Raw genomic sequence first — 20,076 nt, 5'->3', positions numbered from 1 at the left:
TAACATTACGTCACTCTGAATAAGATGCCTGCTACAAAGATAAAGTGTCCTCCATTGTTCAGAATATCTATCACTCGCTTAAGTATTATTTACACTAGTAATATGTTGATAAGGGTGTTTCTTTTAGAGAGAATGCCTTGTTTTTACAGGGAGATAAACAGAACGGCTGAAAGTGAATTTAGAATATGTTGGGTAGGTTAAAGTTGTTTGTAGTACTTACTTACACACACGCGTACGTCAGTCTACATTCTTACAGCCTGCCTGAAAGTCGCTTTCTCCGTTAAAGTGTTGGAACTCTTCCCAGGGCATCTATCACCGGCCCTTCCATGCTTCCTTGGCTGTCAGAACCCTTACCTACGATGTCCCTTAGTAGTTATATGCAAGCGTAAAGCTTGGAATAAAGTTCTTCATGTTTTACTTCGGATAACCTAGCGAAGGGGTACAAATGCGTTTGAAAAAAAAAATAAAAAATAACAAAAGCCAGATAAGAAGAACCTTCCCCCCCTCCCCCATTTTTGTTACTGTCTACACGACAAGAGTCTTGGTGTAGACAGTAACGGTGTTCCTCTTTTACGGCTTTCTTAGGTCACGGGGCCTGGGATAGATACGTCTGGTATTTGTTGGCAAGAACAAAACCCTCCCTCAGATGTCTTCCATCATGTCTGGAGACGAAAATAGTGGAAAAGACAGAACTTAGATAGGATGTAGACAGGAGAAAGACTCTCAGACAATTAAATCAGAAAACTTGTTTTATTTTTATTTATTTATTTTATTTTTATTTTTTTTTTTCGCTCAAATGTACAAATTTTAAGTCGAGTTAAAACTTCAGATGGTAAATGCATTTTAAAAAGCAATGTAGTTCTGCTATTAATAACAATAGTTTATTTTTTAAATCCCATTCGTTTAGTGAACTTGGAGAGAAACACAATTTAACCGAACTTGGACAGAAACACGATTTAACTGAACTTGCATAAAATCACACGAATTAAGAACAATCATAAATATCTATGCACTTCCGGTTTCTACAAAATGGCCGTCTTAAAAAAAGGAAAGGTGTCTAAATAAAATTCAGTTTAATAACTAAACAATTTAACATTTTAATTAATACTTTAAAATTTTCAACTTAAATTTTACTTTCCAATTTTTTTTATAAAAATTATTCAAAATAATATGAAGATTTGGTTTTTAAAATTTTGTGTGCTAAGAAAGTAGCTTCTGTAGCCCAGAAAGTACCCCCTTCCGTCTTTTCTATTTTGCTTTACTTTTTTTTTTTTTTTATGAAGTCTTTCACCTGTCCTCGTGCTTATTTTTTTTCTCAATGTCTAAAAAAATTGCAAGGTGAACGACTTTGTTTTCATGTTCTAAATCTTTAGTGAACAACATGATGCATGCTAAACTGTTGCTTGATATAATTTTGTAAAAAAAAAAATGTTGATTGGCTATTGCTCATTTCTAAAATTCTTCTGGCCCTCGATAACAACAAAAAAAAAGTATAAGATATAACTTTAAATTTAGAAAATATAGAATATTAAACAGAAAGTGTAAAGAAACAATTTATTTTATTCCGAGACACAATAGCTTAATCTGTAATAATTTTGCTTGGAAATTGACGCATGCGCAGACACTCTATGAAGGCTGAATATCAAAGCTTAGGTGGCATCATGGGTGAAACTTAAACAGATGGGTTTTGCACCAATTCCTTTTATTTATTTATTTTTTGCACAAATAATGGACATCTCAACGTTCATTTAGATTTCACAGTAAATGTACTGCTTTAAATAAAAAGGACTGGAATGTTAGGGTGTGAAAGAGAAATTACTGCTCCTGAATGGCGAAAAAGAATGATTGTTTTATTATTTATCAGCGATATTAAAGGAAGCAGTAAGGCTGCTGAATACCTGTTTCAAATATTTGTTAATGACACCGATGTTGTAATTAACAAAGGTTAAGGTGTCATTAAAGTTATAACAGCCTTGATGTCGAAGTGTGCTGGGGGCTACAAAGGTTTGGGAGGGTGGTTAACGACAGCAACGTGTTAGAGACAGCAGTGGAAGTGATGCCAGTTCGAAAATTGGCATCTGCAATTTTATATTCAAAAAGAATATGAAACTGTTAGTGCAGGTCAAGGTTTCTCAGGCTTGTAGTGTGCTATATACCCCAAAATTATGTGCTCTACTCCTATTGTTTTACATTCGCACAGCTTCAGTAGTTTTTCCCGACAGATTCTTCACGGGATTGCTATCACTTAATTTGCAGTATTCTGACTCCTTGCACTCTTTCCCCATGGTCTTTCAGATGTAAAGATCTTTGCAAAGTACCTGTTCGACTTGTCTGCCAGTCCTACGACACTTTCTATGATTCTTACATTTCCATCAAGGGCCTATCTGGTTCACTCTCTCTTCTGTTTTGTATTCACGTGCCGAAAGAATTCTTTCCGTCCATTTTTATTTCGCTTCGTTCACGATTTCTCGTATTGGGCTTTCGTTTGTTTTACTCAATCAGTGGGTTTGTTTGTTACGTACACTCAGTGACCACTGAATTATGACCACTTACCTATTACAATGTTGAGACATCGTTCGCACGGAAAACACCTACTATTCCCTTAGCCATCGACCCCACTAAATGTCTTAAGACGTCCGTAGGGATCTGCAGCCATTCTACCTACAAAACTTTCCATGTCGGAATAGATGACGGGTGCGTGTCCATACGCCTCACTTCCTGTACAAAACATTCCACAGGTGTTCAATTGGGTTGAGTTCAGGCGAATTTGGAGGGCAATAAAGGCGGTTATATCTTCACTGTGTTGTTCAAACTAATTGCGCACAGTGCGGCTAAATGACACGGGACATTATCATCTTGGAAAGTCCCGTTAAAAATGCAACTTGCACATTGTCTCCTAAGAGCTGCCGGTAGACCTTAACCAATGAAAAAACGTTGGTCCTAGTTCTTGACAGCAAAAATGCCCCACCGCCACCTGCCTAGATAGTGGGCACCACGTATGATGGATCCATGGACTCGTATTGCTTGGGCCACACAAAGGCGTCCGTCTGCGTGTTGCAGGTATTTCGGAAACGAGTGTGCTGGTCGAAATCATCAGACCAGCTCACTCGTTTTCAGTCCTCCAGCCTCCAATTGGTCACAATTCAGTGATCACTGTGTACAGCTGAAGAAATACCAATTCCCTATAGTTACCTCTCTCTCTCTCTCTCTCTCTCTCTCTCTCTCTCTCTCGGAAATTGAAGGTTTCACCTTTGACCACTAACCATTTTGTGATTTTGTGGCCACTACCCGCTATTGGTTTCTGCACTGTCCAGTTTATTAGATCACCCTCTACTTTCTCTGACATTTTGGAATAAATAACAATCACCGGATGGCTCAAAGATCTAATTCCCATTAGAGTATTGCCTGCCCACAATTTCCAGTCTACAGAAAGCTGGTTGAAGTCTCCCACGATGACGCAATCACACTTGGCTCCTCCTTTCAAGTTGGCTAAAGATTATATGTTCCTTTATGTTTTAAATCATTAGTATCCACTTGGATCACTGTAGCACCCTTTATTACCCTAAAACCTGATAGCTAGTTAATCATATCATCAATTTTCGAACCTGACAGACATACTGTTCCATCTATCTTTATTACAGAATATATTTAAGGTTTTTCTTACAATCGAATCCACAACTGCCTTCTGTGGAACCAGAGTATACTGCACTGAAAGAGCCAATGATGGAGCCGAACTCAGTAGAGCGTCGCTCAGTATAGGATGAAATTTGGGTTTCTATCGAACCCTCAGTTGAATTTTTCTCCAGAGCATCAACTCGTGTCAACAAAGACTCAATCTCGCCTAATAGCAAAACTAATTGTAATTCAAAATCTTTCAAATCCTACATCTAATTACCCACAGCTAGGGCAAGTTCACACGACAGCATTAAAGTAAAGATTTAAATGGAAAAAATATAAAATTAAGCGCTCAAAGTTTATCTTTAAAATTATCCCAATTGAAAATTAAACTAAAATTACAAAAATTATCGCGATTTAAAGAGAAACTCTCCGAAATCATCTTATTTATAAGAATTTGGCTGGAACCAAAAGTCTTTTTTAATTTTCGTTCCCATCTTAAGTGATAGATTTAATCTGTCGAGAATAGATCGAAATTTTTAAGACAAACCTAAAATAAAATAAGAAAAGGGCACAGAAACAATTCTCCTGAAAGGCACCGGTCATTGCTAAAACACGAGAACAATCTCGACATTCGTAAAGATATCCCGAGCGATGCCAAGCTGGATTTTCTCACCACCCTTTACAATTACATTACCGTTATATTTGTTTCCTCTCTCGAAAGAAAGAAAGCCGAAGAAAAAGAACGAAATTCCTCGAAGACTGTTGAAAGTGAACGCAGAGAAATTTCTAGCATTGACGACAGCGGGATCAGAGGACAAAATGGGTTCGTTTTAACTTTCTTCTCTGGACGCTATCGATAAATGACACCTGTTCCTGACAGCCGCATAAATTAGTCCACGGCGGGAAATTACACTCCGCTTCATTTACATTCCAAATGAGCTTAACACCAACCACGTGACTGAAGGAGGAATTTGTATGAAGACTGCGCGAAACCATTTTTTTTTTTTTTTTAAAACTTCGATCAGAAAGCAGCCACTCTTCCTTCGCTTTCTCCTGCAGTTTCTCCCTTTCTCTATAAGATAATATATTAATATATGTCTGGCAGCGACTACAGTTGTGAGCAATGACGTGACCTTCAAAAGTCTTGAAGAATTTCCACTAAGAATATGCCGTAATTTACGAAATTTTATTCGAAGGACTTATGTCACTTTTGAGCCCGCAATTGTGTACATCGAAAAGCATACAGTAAAATGTTTCCTGTTTTATCTTTCTTTTTTTAATAAAAAATGCGTCCTGAATACGAAGAAAACTTCTGAGAAATTTGTTTCTTTTAAATATTTCAGCAGACCTGAGGGTTAGCAACTTTCCTCTTCAAGTGGATCCGTGTATTCTAGAAATTGCTCAAAGGGTCGGAGGGTAGTCACAAGGGGTTCCAGAAAATGTTTTGAAAGGCCTTCCATCTTTTGCTTCATCTGGAAAATGGTTCGGGGACTGCCCCTAACTTTGTCATCACACCTCGTATAAAAAAAAACTAAGGATTTGACTTATTAGTAATCCAAAAAAGACTGGAAGAGTCAAATGCATAGGAGGTGCAATGAATACAAAATCTGGTGTATTGTGGGTAGAAATATGTTCCAAGAATTATTTATCGAAAGCCAGTTAGCTTTCCTCTTAATTTTTTTGTGGAGTTCTTTGTACGAGTTAATGCAGCAAGTTTTTCAGAATGGTCCAATCTTCGTCTTAAGAGTTCAAGATTTATTTGAATCTATTCCACGTATAATGCAGGCTGTTTTAAAAACTAGGGGTTGGCAAGAGGGACGACCGGATTATATTTCGGTATCTGCTGGCCCAGTCCACCTACGATTGCGAACCCCTATTGAATTAAGAACCAAAAAATGGATCTACTTATTGGTGTCATCCCACGTTTCGAACAATCCATTGGCTTCCATTATGAGTTCTGGTTTCTCATTCCGCAAGCAAAGCGATCTTAGAACACAGACGAAATACCAAGACTTGGATTGTAATGTTTTAAAGGAAGTGTGGAGGCAAGTAAAGCTAAGCGGTGTCAGCATGACATGGGAGGAAAAAATTTGTTCGAATAAAACCGTATGTGTCCACAGAAGATTTTAACTGGTCCGAGTAAAAAAAGAAGCTTTTTTTTTTTTTATAAAATTGAACTTCTGAACTCCACCAAACGGGTAACAAATGGCGAAGAAGAGATATATACAATCCATCCCTTCTTAAAAGGCCATTAAGAGTAAGAAATAATGTACAAGGGAAAGAAAATCTTTCTTCCCCAGCTCCAGTGATTTCTAAGTTTGAAACAGCGACTCAAAATGGCCTACGCATGATTAATCAGTCATCAAATGTTGCTGTCATTATGAAATAAATAAATAAATATTCTTTAAGATAGAAAAACAACACTATGTTAAAGATTACAATTTTTTTTTTTTTTTTTTTTGTGTTTCAAGAAAACCTTTAGGCGTGCAAACGATTTTCTTAAGACCAATCAGTAGTGATTGGTCTTCAGACCAATTCAAAATATTAAAGTTTAATAGCATCAAGAACAGTCTACCACAAAATTGCAAGGTCGTGATTTCTTTAACTCTCTTTCAGTTTATTAAGTTTATTAATAATAAAAGCATTTTTTTATATTTTTTTTATAAATAAGGAAATAATTTTTATTAAAAATAAAAGCATTTTTGTTGTTTTTTCAAGAGCCCAGAAAGAATTTTTTTGTAAAATTAGAATTTTTAAAATCGTTAATCTTCCTCTATTCAAGAATACATATATCGATTATGTTTAACGCTAATAGGTGTATAAAAAAAATTATATCAAACGTTGAACACAAATGCCGATTTTTTGAAAATTGTGTATATAATATTTATGTATTGGTATATCCAATAGCTGTGCCAAGATTTTGAAACCCACATTGGAACCACCCCACCCGAAAATGTTAAACTCACACCTGGATTCAAGCATAATAGGAACAGTTATTATGGCGGATGGTTACATATAGATATAGCGGATGGTTACACATTCTAATTCACAGAATTAGTGCGTTTAGAAACTTCACAGTTCCCTGGGAGCACTTTGTTTGTGCTACAAATTTTCGAGCGGGCCAGAGAATTCCCAATCTACTTGTTAAACCCACAGCAATCTACAGAAAAGCTCAGCACCAATCAGAAAGTCCCAAAGGACTTTTTTTCTTTCAACGACTTCCTTTATAGAATGCTTTAGCTACTAACTAAGACGCTCCCTTTGGGGAAAATCTTCGCGTACAGCCACAAAGGAAACTTTACTAAACTTTTTTTTATATATATATATATATATATATATATATATATATATATATATACACTCCATACTCTTATTTCTTTCAAAAGTTAACTCGCTTTTTTTTTCAGCAATTGTTTCTCAACAGTCGCTCAATTACCATCTTTAGGAGCTTTTAAACTAATAAATTACCAATAATTCTTATTAATCAAGTACTGCATACAGAATAATTACAAAAGTGGGAATTAACTTTCTAGAATATATTTAGTGTAATAGGTATGGCTACAGAAATAAATCTGTATTTATTTACCATTTTACATAAATAAAAGTGCACGTTGTTTCTACAAAAATACGACAAAATATCAATTAAGCTCACTAGATGGCGCTTGTGGTAAGACATGCTGAAAATCAAAGTGTCTGCGGTTTCTTGAGCCACGAAGGGCGAAAAAAATTTACGATTTCTGTATTGGAAAATAAAAACAGTAGAAATCTTTATTCCAGTTACAAAATATGGATCAAACAGTTAGATATTCTATTATCTAGTAACCCAATTCAACCCGTTGTTTGCTAACTGGTAAATCCAAGGCCGAGATCGGGATTTCTCTTTAAGAAACAGTTCGGAATTAAGATGTATCATACACGTTACTTCCGTAATTCTTGAAAGGAGGTGAGCTTATTGGGCCACAAGGATTAAGACACCGGAAGTTACTTCCGTAATATAAGACTCTACTACTGAAGCCAGGGGTGGTCGCTGCATGAGCTGGGAATTCCTACTTGTGTACAATAATCTGTACTAGGATAGTAGACCTCGGCGCTGACGTAAACTTCTGTGGTGCCGCAGTTTTCTGGCTAATGCAGTTCCGGTTCTCAATAAACCGGCTTTGGGATAATGACAGAAGGTAGGAATTTCATAAACTCCACACCTAATCAGTCGAGTCATTAAAGAGGGCATGTTAATAGAAATTATCCAAGAAGATGGCTACATTCAAGTGTTTACTGATTCGTGTTTGCGATAATCCTTTTATCTGTAAGGTAGGATATTTGATAAGTATTGAATGACTAGATGAGCATTTAGATAATTATTAAATATCCTAGAAATCCATTTAATAATAATAATCGTCAGTGATAGAGAGTGAGAAGCTTAAGATATGCGTATTTTCAAGAACACGACTTCCTAAGATAGTTTTCAGTCACTGTTGATCAGTGACTGGATTAAAACGATAGTATCATTTCACTGAATCGATTGAACAAAGTGATTTAGTCACTGTTGGTCAGTAATTGGTCAGTAATTGGATTAAAATGAGTATGAGTGATTCATAGCAAAGAATTTGTTAAATAAATGATTCAGTCACTGTTGTGACCAAATCAGCAACTCATCAACAGTTAACTAATGGAGTGTTAAGGCAGTGATTAGGTTAGAACGACCGACTGTTATTTTCCATTTATATATATAAAAAAGTGGTGTTAAAGATATTAGCAATTTTTGAACACTGGATTATTAATCAATCGGTTAACAATTGAATATTTAATGATAACAATGGAAACAGAGATAATAATTATAATTAAATTTTTGATTTTGATTTTTGGCGATTTTGAGGCAAATTATATTATCTGAAGCACTTTTTAATTTAATAATGAAGGATGAATTTTTATTACCATTAGAAGAGCAGATATAGAGGAAGTCCTCAGCACGTTCTTAATCACAGGTCACGTGACATTGTATCGAATGAACAAAAATGAAGCTTTTAAATACCCAAATCCTCTCGGGCCATTTATGATCGTTATTTTGCTAAGGACTTTTAATTTCTGCTCCATTCTCGAATACTTCGCGATTGGTTTTAATAATTCTTTAGTAATCGGTTGACTTAAGTAATTTGCATGTACGCAGCAGAAATGCGAAAAAACGCTTTGAACTATGCCACCTAATGTATTTTCACGCATTCCATTCGCCGTTTAGCATTTGTGTCTGCATTCCATTACAAGTAAAGTTGCTTCTGCTAATTAGTATTAATAAGATCGTTAATTCATGAGCAAAGTTTTATTTTTCTTCGGTTGCTAAGACAGCTACAGTGAACGGCTTAAATGCGTCGTGGAGAGGTTTCTCATACTTATAGAACGTACTTGTTGGTTGCAAATTTCGACACGAATTTTTCAAAAGTTTTTGTACGAATTCGCCTCCGAGTTTCAGATCCGTGTTATTAATTGAATCTTTCTCTCTTTCCAGAGAACACCGACAATGGGATGCCCCGTAGGCTGCGAACTGCTTACACCAACACCCAGCTGCTCGAACTCGAGAAGGAGTTCCACTTCAACAAGTACTTATGCAGACCCCGGAGGATCGAGATCGCCGCGTCGCTCGACCTGACCGAACGCCAAGTGAAAGTGTGGTTCCAAAACAGACGCATGAAGCACAAGCGACAGACAATGATGAGCAAAAACGGGGACGAAAAGAACGGTTCCGGAAGCAACGGTGACGGTAGTGAGTCAAGCAGCGGCAGCAGAGGAACGCCTACTGTCAACGGAGGCGAAGCGGAGAACAAGGACTCGAACGCCGACGACAGGTCAGCGACGGAGACGTCGTCATCCGTGGGAAGTCCGGACCAGCCTTCACGAAGCAAGGAACGCGTAAAATCGTCGTCTAACAGCGGAAGTGACACGTCGGCTGACGGCTGCTGCCGGCAGCCTGCCTCGCCGGCTACGTCTGAAAGCATTGTCGGCCTGAATTCTTCGGATTCAGAACAATCTGTATCTCAGCAGCATCACCACTCTCCCTCATCCCTGTCTGGCACAGCTGCCACCAGCGCAGACGTATCGCCGGTCGCGACATCGCATGGAAGAAAGAGTCATTCTCCCGGCGACCTCAAATCACCCAAAGGTGACGCCGGCGTCTCGCTATCTACGAACAGTGACAGGTCACTCATATCCACCACTCTGGCCAGTCCTGACGACAAAACAACCCGGATGTGTACGGGAATTTCCAACGGACATATCGGACCACCGACTTCGTCCTCGTCTCGCAACAGCGCGTGCTCACTGACGCCCACGAGCAGGAAGATGCCCGAACTGTGTCCCATCGACAGCGGGCCCTACTGCAGCCCCGTCTGCAACCATCTCAACTGCTCCCCTAGTCCCAACAACGGCGCCCCGGGCAGCCCGAGCAGCAGCTACGTCACCATCAACCCCGCGTGTCCTCCGAGTCACATGTCTTCGTCTTCTACCTGTCATCGTCCCAGGAGCTACTCCGGACCCTACATTCCGGACGGGGTGAGCGGATATGGTCAGCCGAGTACACGTGGTGCTTCGCCAACCATGGTTCCGTCGTACTGCTATCGGACGCCTCCGCCAGCGGCCATGCACTCGTCGCCGCAGCCAATGGAGAACGGCTACTCCATGAACATGTCGCATACCTACACCACCCCCGCCCCTCACTCGCAGTCTCCCCTCTACTACCAGCCGTCTGGACCTTCCCACGACCAACTGGCCCGTAACCAGCACCCCGGCAGCGGTTGCGGCCAACCCACAGCGTCTGTGTGTCCGACGCAACACGTGAACCCGGTACAAGACCACGTGACCCAGATGAGTGGCAACGCCATGTCGATGGCCGGGCCGTCTGTGCAACAGAGGTCCTCCATGCAGCCCATGTCGCGGTCGTACTCGTACAGCGGGGGGATGGAGCCGCTCGCAACCCAGCCGCTCTCCCCCACCCAGTCGCATCATTACATGCAGGACTACAGGGGAACCACGCCCGACTACGGAACCGCCACTCGGGGTTACGGATACGAACAGGACGCAGGCACCATGAACGGCGGCGGCGGCGGCGACCAGTACGTGCCGAACAACATCGGCAACGAGAACTATTGTTACGGCAACAATTACCGCACGGACGGCTACGAGGACAATTCGCAGACTGTCTACTACGACCTGAGCAACAGCAGCGGCAATAGGGTGCCCGACTACAGCGCCACGGTGCCGAAACAGAACTTCACCTCCACCACCAATTACTACGACATGAACGGCTCCGTAGGCGACACGGCCCACATTCCCAACTACGGTCAGTCGTCGGAGCAGTACAACGGACAGTGCTCCGTGGACACGGACATGAACTACAACTACTACGACTCCAACGACAACTACTCAAACGCCAACAACACGTGCGGCACGAGCGAGTTCAACTTCCTCACTCTGGCCAGCGAGTTCTCCTCCCCCGAGTACTACCAGCTCAGTTGATTCGAACGCCAACCGGAAGTGTAGAGTAGCCGGAAGTTGTCTCTCTCTTTTCTTTTGTTTTTTTTAGAGTAGGTCTGCATCTTTTCGAACAATAAAGTTCTAAAAATGAGTTCAACGTCGATGTGTGTGTTCGACTAGTTTAAAACCACGAAAAACTTCGATCTGGACACTTCTCCCCCCTAAGAACTGACGGGGGGTGCAGCTACCTGGACGGTCTTCAAGCTCCCGTCTTAATCCAGCGACGGAAAACAAAAGGCGAAGTGCATTAAGCCTGCTAATGACACAAATCATATCCCAGTGTAAAATAACTTTGTAAATTTTCTTCCAACTGATCTGCGAGAGGTTCAGATAGACAGAAACGTGCCACGTGGTGTCCCTCCTCCTCCTGTCCTACCTCTCTCTCTCTCTCCAAGCCATCGTAACCAAAAACTTCTCGCGACGAATGGTTGTGCAGCCAAAGAATTAAAGATTCATACGCAGACGACACGAAAGACAGATTATGGAAGCAGACGATACTCGGAAGGCATCTTTAAGTGGCTCTTCATCAAAACTTTCCGTGTCATTGGATCTTACTTCGGTCTTGCAACTCATCCATTAGAAACTTACCAAATGCCAAATACTGTTAAGTAACTTTCACCAGAGGAAGTATGACTTCCCTCCCTAATGCTTCATAAGCTCCCTCTATAAACACATCCTTTCTCTCTCTCTCTCTCTCTCTCTCTCTCTCTCTCTATGTATGTCTGTCTGTCTGTGTGCGCGCGCGCAAATGTGTATACACGTGATAGAACACCCCGGCACTAGACACAGCGAGAGTAATTACGGCGAACAGCGGCTGTAATTTCATCTGTGTTCGCCAGAAAATCCAGCCCCTCCCACCCAGAGAGAAAGGTGGGGTTCCCATCTTCCACCAAAGCAGCTTTAACCCCCCCCCCCTAAAGAAAACTTACGGGAAAACTCCAGCCAAACACGCAACTTGGCTATAATTGGATGATCTTTTCATGCCAGTGAAAGTGATTGTCGATAATACCACGAAGGATGCTTTGTATTTTTCCCCCTTTACGGCCCTAGGCCTAGCAATACTGTGTGCAACATTATGTTCTAAGTTGATGATCACAGTCGTAAACCAGACTGCAAACTGTAAAGGTCTACAAAAGGGTAAAACGAGATGTTTTTCTATTCATAGTAATGGCTTTGTACATGTCATCCCTGGAGCTGTCAATTTTAATTTCCCGCTCATTTTTAATTCATAAAAAAAACCCAAAATTCATTCATTTCTAACAAAATATTAAATACGCAACAAACTGCCATGCGCAGAACAGTTGATGGGAAATGGATTTCTATATTACGCATAATTTGAATTTATGCTAAACTATACGAATTTTCTACGAGTGGAGAGCGTGCAGGTACCGATTTTCCACACACCATGTGTTTGAACCCGCACGACGTCACCAAATACGCCGTCAAAACCTTCAGAATTCTACAGACAGAAAGGACAATACTCACTGCGCAGCTCATAGGCGCATTTCACATATCACAGGTTCACGCATGCGTAGTTCATACGATCACCTCTTGGTCTACGATGCCTTTGCATCGTAGGCCAAGAGGATTAATTACAACCTAATTTTAATGATCTTTAAATTAACTTGGGTTGCTCGGATTATCGCCAAGGCTATTTAGGTAATGAGTCGTCCTCTTGAGAGAATTAAACGTCTGTTTTTGTAATCGGGAGAGCCAGCCAGTGCTAAGAGAAATTTACAACTTCAGCATTATGGTATCCTACATAACAGCTCTCAGTCTGCGTTCACATGACCATATACGACATCCTAAGACCAGAGACTCCAATTCAATGTCTTCAAAAAAAGGCTTCTGTTCAAGACTTTTTAAACGCCCGGATGTAAAGAAAGAAAATGTCACTCATCTTCACTGGACAAAGATTCAGTCAATAAATAACTTTAACTTAATTTTGTTAATTAAAATTTTTTTAGTCGCCAGTGTCACGTGACTAAATGGACAAATAGATTGTTGGCAGCTCCAGTGGTTGGCTCCGAGTGTAAATAGACAGTCAAGTGTGTGATGAGCGAAGAATTTATTCTCTTGTTGGCTTAGATTAAGTGGTGTACAAATCCTGTTGTCACCGTTGTCTGTACTATCTAGTTGTAAATACCCGTTTGTGACTTTGTAAAAAAAAAAAGAAATTGCGTTATTAAAAATCTGCGCCACAACGTTTCGTTTGGTATAACCAAAGATTATTGCTGTGTTTCTCTTGTCTTCTACACCAATACGAGTTCACGATTCAGAATAGAATTATAAATTCAAAAAGTCAAATAAATATCGAAATTAGCTGAACTTGTTCGAGTAATGAAATCGATTGAAAGTTTGTGGCTAACCAAAGCATACATACACATATGCATATCCACATACAAAAGAAATTCAAGAATTAAAATTGGCCACATTCCTGGATCATTTGTTATTTTGCCATTCCATGGGATTCTCTGCATCTACTAGCGGCAAATATTGCCAAACTTTCCCACAGATTTCTGTAAACAGTCAAGACATGGCCGAATAAAAAATTCGCAGGATTTTTCACCTTTATTTGATGAAAACCCAAATAAAGGCGAAAAAATTCCAGAAAACGTCTCGCGAGGACAAATCAAAAGCCGTCCTAAGGTTACTTCGCCACAGGAAAACCCTTAAAAAAAATACAATGCATTTTAATGTTGATTTATCCACCCGTTATTCTTCTGCAAGTAAAATATACACCCTTGTGCAAAAGTTAAGAAAGCCACATATTGTTAAAAATATCTATCGCCAACTGTGCAAAATACAATAAAAACATAATGAACAATAAATATTATAAAAAATGAACTCATGAAAATCATACAAATCTCATACCATGAATAAAAACTTACACGTGGATTAATTTGGAGTTTGACCACCTCTCACTATTATATAACTCTCATACCGCGTCCTTTTACCATACTTTGAGGGCTGATATCCCGCACCACATTTTCTTCAGTTGTAATACCATCAATATTAAGGCTGAATCTTGACTCATATAAACAGAAGTTGACTCCACTGCTCGGCATCCTGATTGTGGCACCTTGACCTATATGATAAACCGGCTGTCTTGAGGAATTAGATTTGAGAAACGCAAATCGTTAGTTTCCTATCAATACATTCCCCCTTTGTAAGATACTCGATACCCTTATACAGTACGATGGACAAGCTAATGAGATTTCCAATGCAAGTTGAGTTGCACAGAACTTGCACTGGATGCTATGCCAGCTATTGGTCAAAATTTCGCTGGATTCGTTCCCTGGACAGTCTTCACCTTACCGGAAGACATATTCCTGTCTCCTAGAATTGCTTCCATGGCTTGAGGTGATAGTTTCAAAGACATCGAAGAACCTGACGACTTCCACATATGGTTATTCGTAACCACCCTTCCAACGGTTCTCCATCGCTAAGATTAATACAGATTATAACTTCTTGCCACGTTCTATAGTCCTCTGAAATAAAGCCTATACGACACGTTTTCTCTCCTAGAAGGAATAAATGAAAAATACTGACACCATTAAAGCCTATTTCCAGAAGAGTATGAATTTTGCATACTGTGGTCCTTTTATTACGCATTTTACATGAAATCCTTGTTCATCTGCAAGTCATCCGAATTTCCAGTGAAATTCTGATGACCTTCAGATGACCTCTATTCGAAATTCTGATCTTCTGACCTTTTGACATTGAAAATTAATCTTTTTGTTGACACAATCCAACGTTTTCCACGAGACTAATAATTCAGCGCCATACCGCTAAAAAGAATAAGTCCAAAATAATTAATTATTTCCGTATTCCCGCAGTAGTTACAATTTTGTATATTACTTTAGTTAATTTTATTTAATAGTAGTTCACTTTAATGTTTTTTATGACAAATATTTTTTATCTTCTAGAAGAAGGATTATAGAAACTGTCCGAAACGTCCCTGTATTTTTATTGTATAAAATAAACTTTTTATTGGAATGTAAGATAGCGCCATCTATTCAAACACGTCAAGATAATGTAATGGACTCATGAGGGGGGGGGGGGGACAGAAGGGGCCACAACCTCTGTGGTGAAGTCGGTGGGGAGGTGGATCTTTTTATTCCACTAACACACTGTTCAATTATAGAATTATTATTTTTTTAATTAAGTTCATAACGCATCACATACAAAATATTTCGCATTTTTTCCACCATTTCTCTGTATTTAATTTAAGAATTAATTAATCTGTAATGAATAACAAATTTAAGCGAAGTTTTTATTGTATTAACAATCCTTTTACTTATGCGTGTACAGTACTCCAAAAAAAAAAAAAGGGGGCAACGTAATTAATTACAAACACTACAAAAAACAAAGTTGAAATTACAAACATCCGACCTTTTTTGAAGACATTTCTTTATGAGGTGTAAACACAGGTGTTTCCGTTGATCATCCCGTATCCATAACGTGTGTTTATTTATAGCTTCCGAGAGCGAGAGAGACAGAATTCATCATCTGTCTATGATCCACCTGCACATCAGAGCCGCTTTCTCTTTCTCCTTTTAAAAAGTCATTACAACTATTTCGCTAAGCCTTAAGTCACAGTCATTTATCAGATTAAACTCGCAACGCAAAAGATCCACCTCTAACAACCCGATTAATGGGATTTTTTGCCTCTCGTGACTACAATGTCACCGCCTGAAAGAAGGTTTGCTGTAAAATGATGAAAACATTAAATTATTACTGTCGTGACCACGTGCAATTCTCCTTATAATTGCGGCAAAAGTTCTAATGCGGCGATGGTACATGGGAAGCGTTCAATTTACATATTTCTCCTGAGGGAAGTTTAGATGTCGTGAAGTTTTCAAATATCAATATTTTATTCAATTCTTTGCTCTAAAGGATTTGGAACGTGTTTGGCGTCTACGAATTAGACGATTTATTTCCCCGTATTCGCTTCCATAATTAATACGAAAAGAATATTCTGCTCCTTCGCACGTCATGAATAGTTCTGTTAATATTCGTCCATAAAATACAGCAAGAAGCTAAATACAGAAAAATGCGACAATTTTTTTTTTTAAGCTCTATTGATCGACCAGTTTAATGAAAATTAGATAAATTATTTTTTTTTTCGGCTTGATATTTGCTAAATGAATTATTAAAAACCACTTCCCTTGATAAACAGCTGAACAGAAAGCACCAAACGAATATTTGCAACAATGATGAGCAATAAACAACTTAACAGAAAGCACCAAACGAATATTTGCAACAATGATGAGCAATAAACAACTTAACAGAAAGCACCAAACGAATATTTGCAACAATGATGAGCAATAAACAACTTAACAGAAAGCACCAAACGAATATTTGCAACAATGATGAGCAATAAACAACTTAACAGAAAGCACCAAACGAATATTTGCAACAATGATGAACAATAAACAACTTAACAGAATTCACCAAACGAATATTTGCAACAATGATGAACAATAAACAACTTAACAGAAAGCACCAAACGAATATTTGCAACAATGATGAGCAATAAACAACTTAACAGAAAGCACCAAACGAATATTTGCAACAATGATGAGCAATAAACAACTTAACAGAAAGCACCAAACGAATATTTGCAACAATGATGAACAATAAACAACTTAACAGAATTCACCAAACGAATATTTGCAACAATGATGAGCAATTTGCAACAATGATCAATAAAAAACTGAACAGAGAGCGCCAAACGAATATTTGCAACAATGACTGATCAATAAACAACTGAACAAAATCACCAAACGAATATTTGCGACAATGAGTTGTCATTTTCAATGATATTTTGCAAACTACCGTAGAATTAAGGGTGCGAATCAGAAGTTAATGGAATACCTAAATAATAAGCCTCAAAAGGTGATGCCATCCTTCGTAAACCGAAAGCAAATTGTCCAAAGTAATGCACTGATGAGCAAAAGTTAAGGTACAGTCGAGTTTACACACTTACCCTTCCTAAATCGAACTATAATTGGATACACAGACCTATAAACTGGTTAAAATGCAAATTAAAGCATTGCGCACGTCTATACCTTAATCCGAATAAAGTTTCACTGCACAATGGCTTGGCCACACCATATAAGTGATTAACTGCTATGAAGTTTGGTGGGCAGGCAGCCAGCCGGCCAATCACTGGCGGCATGAGCTCTGAATGTCCACCTATATTTGACATCCCGATTGTGTAGGCAGGTTCCATACCAAATATTTTGATAAAAATCAAAATATTTTGATTTTTATCAATTATTTTTCAAGCTGTTGCACTTTTCTCATCTACATCTTAACTTTTGCCCATTAGTGTACGTAATGGTCACAGAATTATAGAATTTATATTTCTGTTAAAAAGGCGTAAAGCAATATACTGTATATATATTAAGCCATAACCCATACGTATTAAGAGCTGTAGCAATAAAAATTAAATACTAAAAATAGCTTTACAGAATTACAGATAGCTTATCATATTTATAAAAAAAAATTGAGAGAGCCTGTTATTATCTTAGAAACAGTGACTGCTGTTTTATCTATTGTTGGACACAATGAGTTATAAGTTCCAATTTATAAAACCTTAAGCTGACCTAACGCTAGGAATTCTGATGTCATACAGAAGCCCTTGTGGCACTTCAAGAAATTCAAATCCAGTTCTTTGCATCCACCTTGACTGCGTATACAGAGTATCGTGACTGTTTCACCGCCTTCGAGTGAACTTATGATGCCTTTAAGGCAACTGTCGTATGAAATTCTGACAACCTTCAGGTGAACTTCACTGGAGATTCTTATGACCTTCAGCTGACCGCTATTCAAAATTCTTGTGCCCTTCAAATGACCTTTGGACATTGAAAAAACTGAATATACCGCTCGTTTGCATCCACCTTGGTCGTGCAGTCTCTGTGAATACATTAGGCCCATGAAAATCAACGCACATAAATGTTCATGGATCCAAGTATTCTTTGAGAATGAGTTAGGTAAATATGATGTTTAACTTCAAGGCTAGAGTAATGAGAAGAAACTGTTATTTATATAACCGCGTGTATTTTATGGTTGGTTTGCATGTTTCCGAATGAGGAAACCCAGAAAAAATTTCAAACTGCCACGCGAGACCGGAAATCTTAGTGATACAGAAATTATCATAATCCAACGAAATAGCTCCACTGAGCAATCCCTAAGAGCGGCGATAAATCCTTTCCAACGCAGATTGTTATATCACTTATTCCTTCTCTTGAACACGCCGCTTCTTGATGAAGATCCGCTCTTATCGCCGGTCACGTGGATTTCCCTCAAAGTTCGCTTTCATTTCGATAGATCCAGGAGACCATGGAACCCTCGCCTGAGACTGATTAACTCGGCCATGATGTGAAAGAGGCTTAAAATTTTCTCGATCCATTGACGGGATTCGAACCCGGGCATTTTCGATAAAGTGTGGGAAAGACGGTCATTATATTCACTGCGAGGGCATCATCGATAAGTTTAGGAAACTTATGTCAGTATAATCAGAGGCAAAATCCTTCAGACAAACAAATACATCTATGAACAAGTTGTGTTGAGGACAAGAATGGCTTTAATTTGTTGTTTAGACTAAATGCGAAGGCAACCTGGATCTATGATCCGTTTGTTTTAGGGATGAAAAACCCAATGCTCTGGGAGAAAAATCGAAGCAGTGCTCATCCAAAACCGACTAACTCAGCCACAGTGAGACAATACACGCAAATTACATAACCAGACCACATATGACACTGTGTGATTTTAAATTTAAAGCAATGATTAAGGCTCCAGCAAACCCAAATGGTGTTAAGGATTGTTAACTAGCGTATAAAGAGACTAGAAGAACAACGAGGCTGCTGCTGCTGCTGGACTTTTTATCTGCTTCTGGTTTTGTAAACGCTTTTTCAAAATGGCCCCAAGTCGCTGGGATTTAAATCTGAGCTTCACAGAGGCCATTTAATATCAAAACTCCAGCCAATGAAATTATTGTCGAAAGCAATCTTGATGAGGTTACGCGTCATCTTGCTGGAATATGGCTCTGGTAGGAACATTTCGTCCCTCTAATTTGTGCAAATGGCGCAACTGTGGTGGTTTACAGTGCTATCAAGGTACAAATGAGCCTCGTCTATATCCTCACCATATCACACTGTTGGGTAGGCCTTAACATTTTCTCCACAACTCTTAATATTGTCCTCTTTGAAACACTCAGTAATTAAGCCTAAATTTGACAGTACAGCGATCTCTCAATCTGTCACTCGTTTACGCAGATCTGAGTTTGAATCCCATCGAAGATTGGAGAAAATATTACGGTTTTTGTTCCTTCGTTTTAAATGCAACTCAAGCTGTGAATACGCGGGCAGATGAGCCAAAAGGCACAGGCAAGGGCATGAATCAAGGAATTTTTTTTTTTTTGGAGATGGATGGCTAGACACTGTGGTATTTTAAAATCTAGTTTAGAAAATATGCAGTATAGTGCGTTTTGTACTTCCTCATCAAACTGACTAACTCAGTACTGGATAAGGCAGCTCTGAGAAAACGGCTGTACCCGGTTTTGGAGACTTCGAATGTTTACTAAGCCATGGAAGCTTTCAAAGCCTAGAAAATAATCAAAAAATGGCCCCAAGCCATTTTTTCTCTCTCTACTTACTTCGAGATACAATACAAATAGTAAAACCTCTTTTTAAAGAGACCTCGCCCATTACGATCTTATCTAGACACGATGGAAAATTCTATATGAACTCCTAACTGGATATTTGATTCTCGTGCACAACAATTAGAAATATGATTTAACAAACACGTGACACGTATTTATGTTAGCGCAACATTTAACAATTGGATCTTTCTTTTAGCAGACGATTTGCACCGAACATGGCCTGTCCCTTCAGTCTCCGACTGAGGAATTAATAGGAAATGGGGAGG

At 39.0% G+C, this 20,076-nt stretch overlaps 1 protein-coding gene across 2 annotated transcripts in view; it reads left to right on the top strand.

The window, feature by feature from the left end:
* Window positions 1-13,179, top strand: part of LOC150075093 (uncharacterized) — a 65,394-nt gene extending 52,215 nt beyond the window's left edge. For both annotated transcript variants that reach the window (XM_090389186.1, XM_090389185.1), the window contains one exon: window positions 9,119-13,179. In XM_090389186.1, the coding sequence (XP_090245312.1) occupies window positions 9,119-11,121 (2,003 nt within the window). In that variant the 3' untranslated portion in view covers window positions 11,122-13,179. The remainder of the gene's footprint in view (window positions 1-9,118) is intronic.
* Window positions 13,180-20,076: the final 6,897 nt, after the last annotated feature.

Source organism: Mastigoproctus giganteus, chromosome 14, assembly GCF_048544385.1.
Source record: "Mastigoproctus giganteus isolate SK-2022 chromosome 14, ASM4854438v1, whole genome shotgun sequence".
In the NCBI taxonomy this organism is placed as follows: Eukaryota; Metazoa; Arthropoda; class Arachnida; order Uropygi; family Thelyphonidae; genus Mastigoproctus; species Mastigoproctus giganteus.
This window is presented reverse-complemented; position numbering and strand designations above follow the sequence as displayed.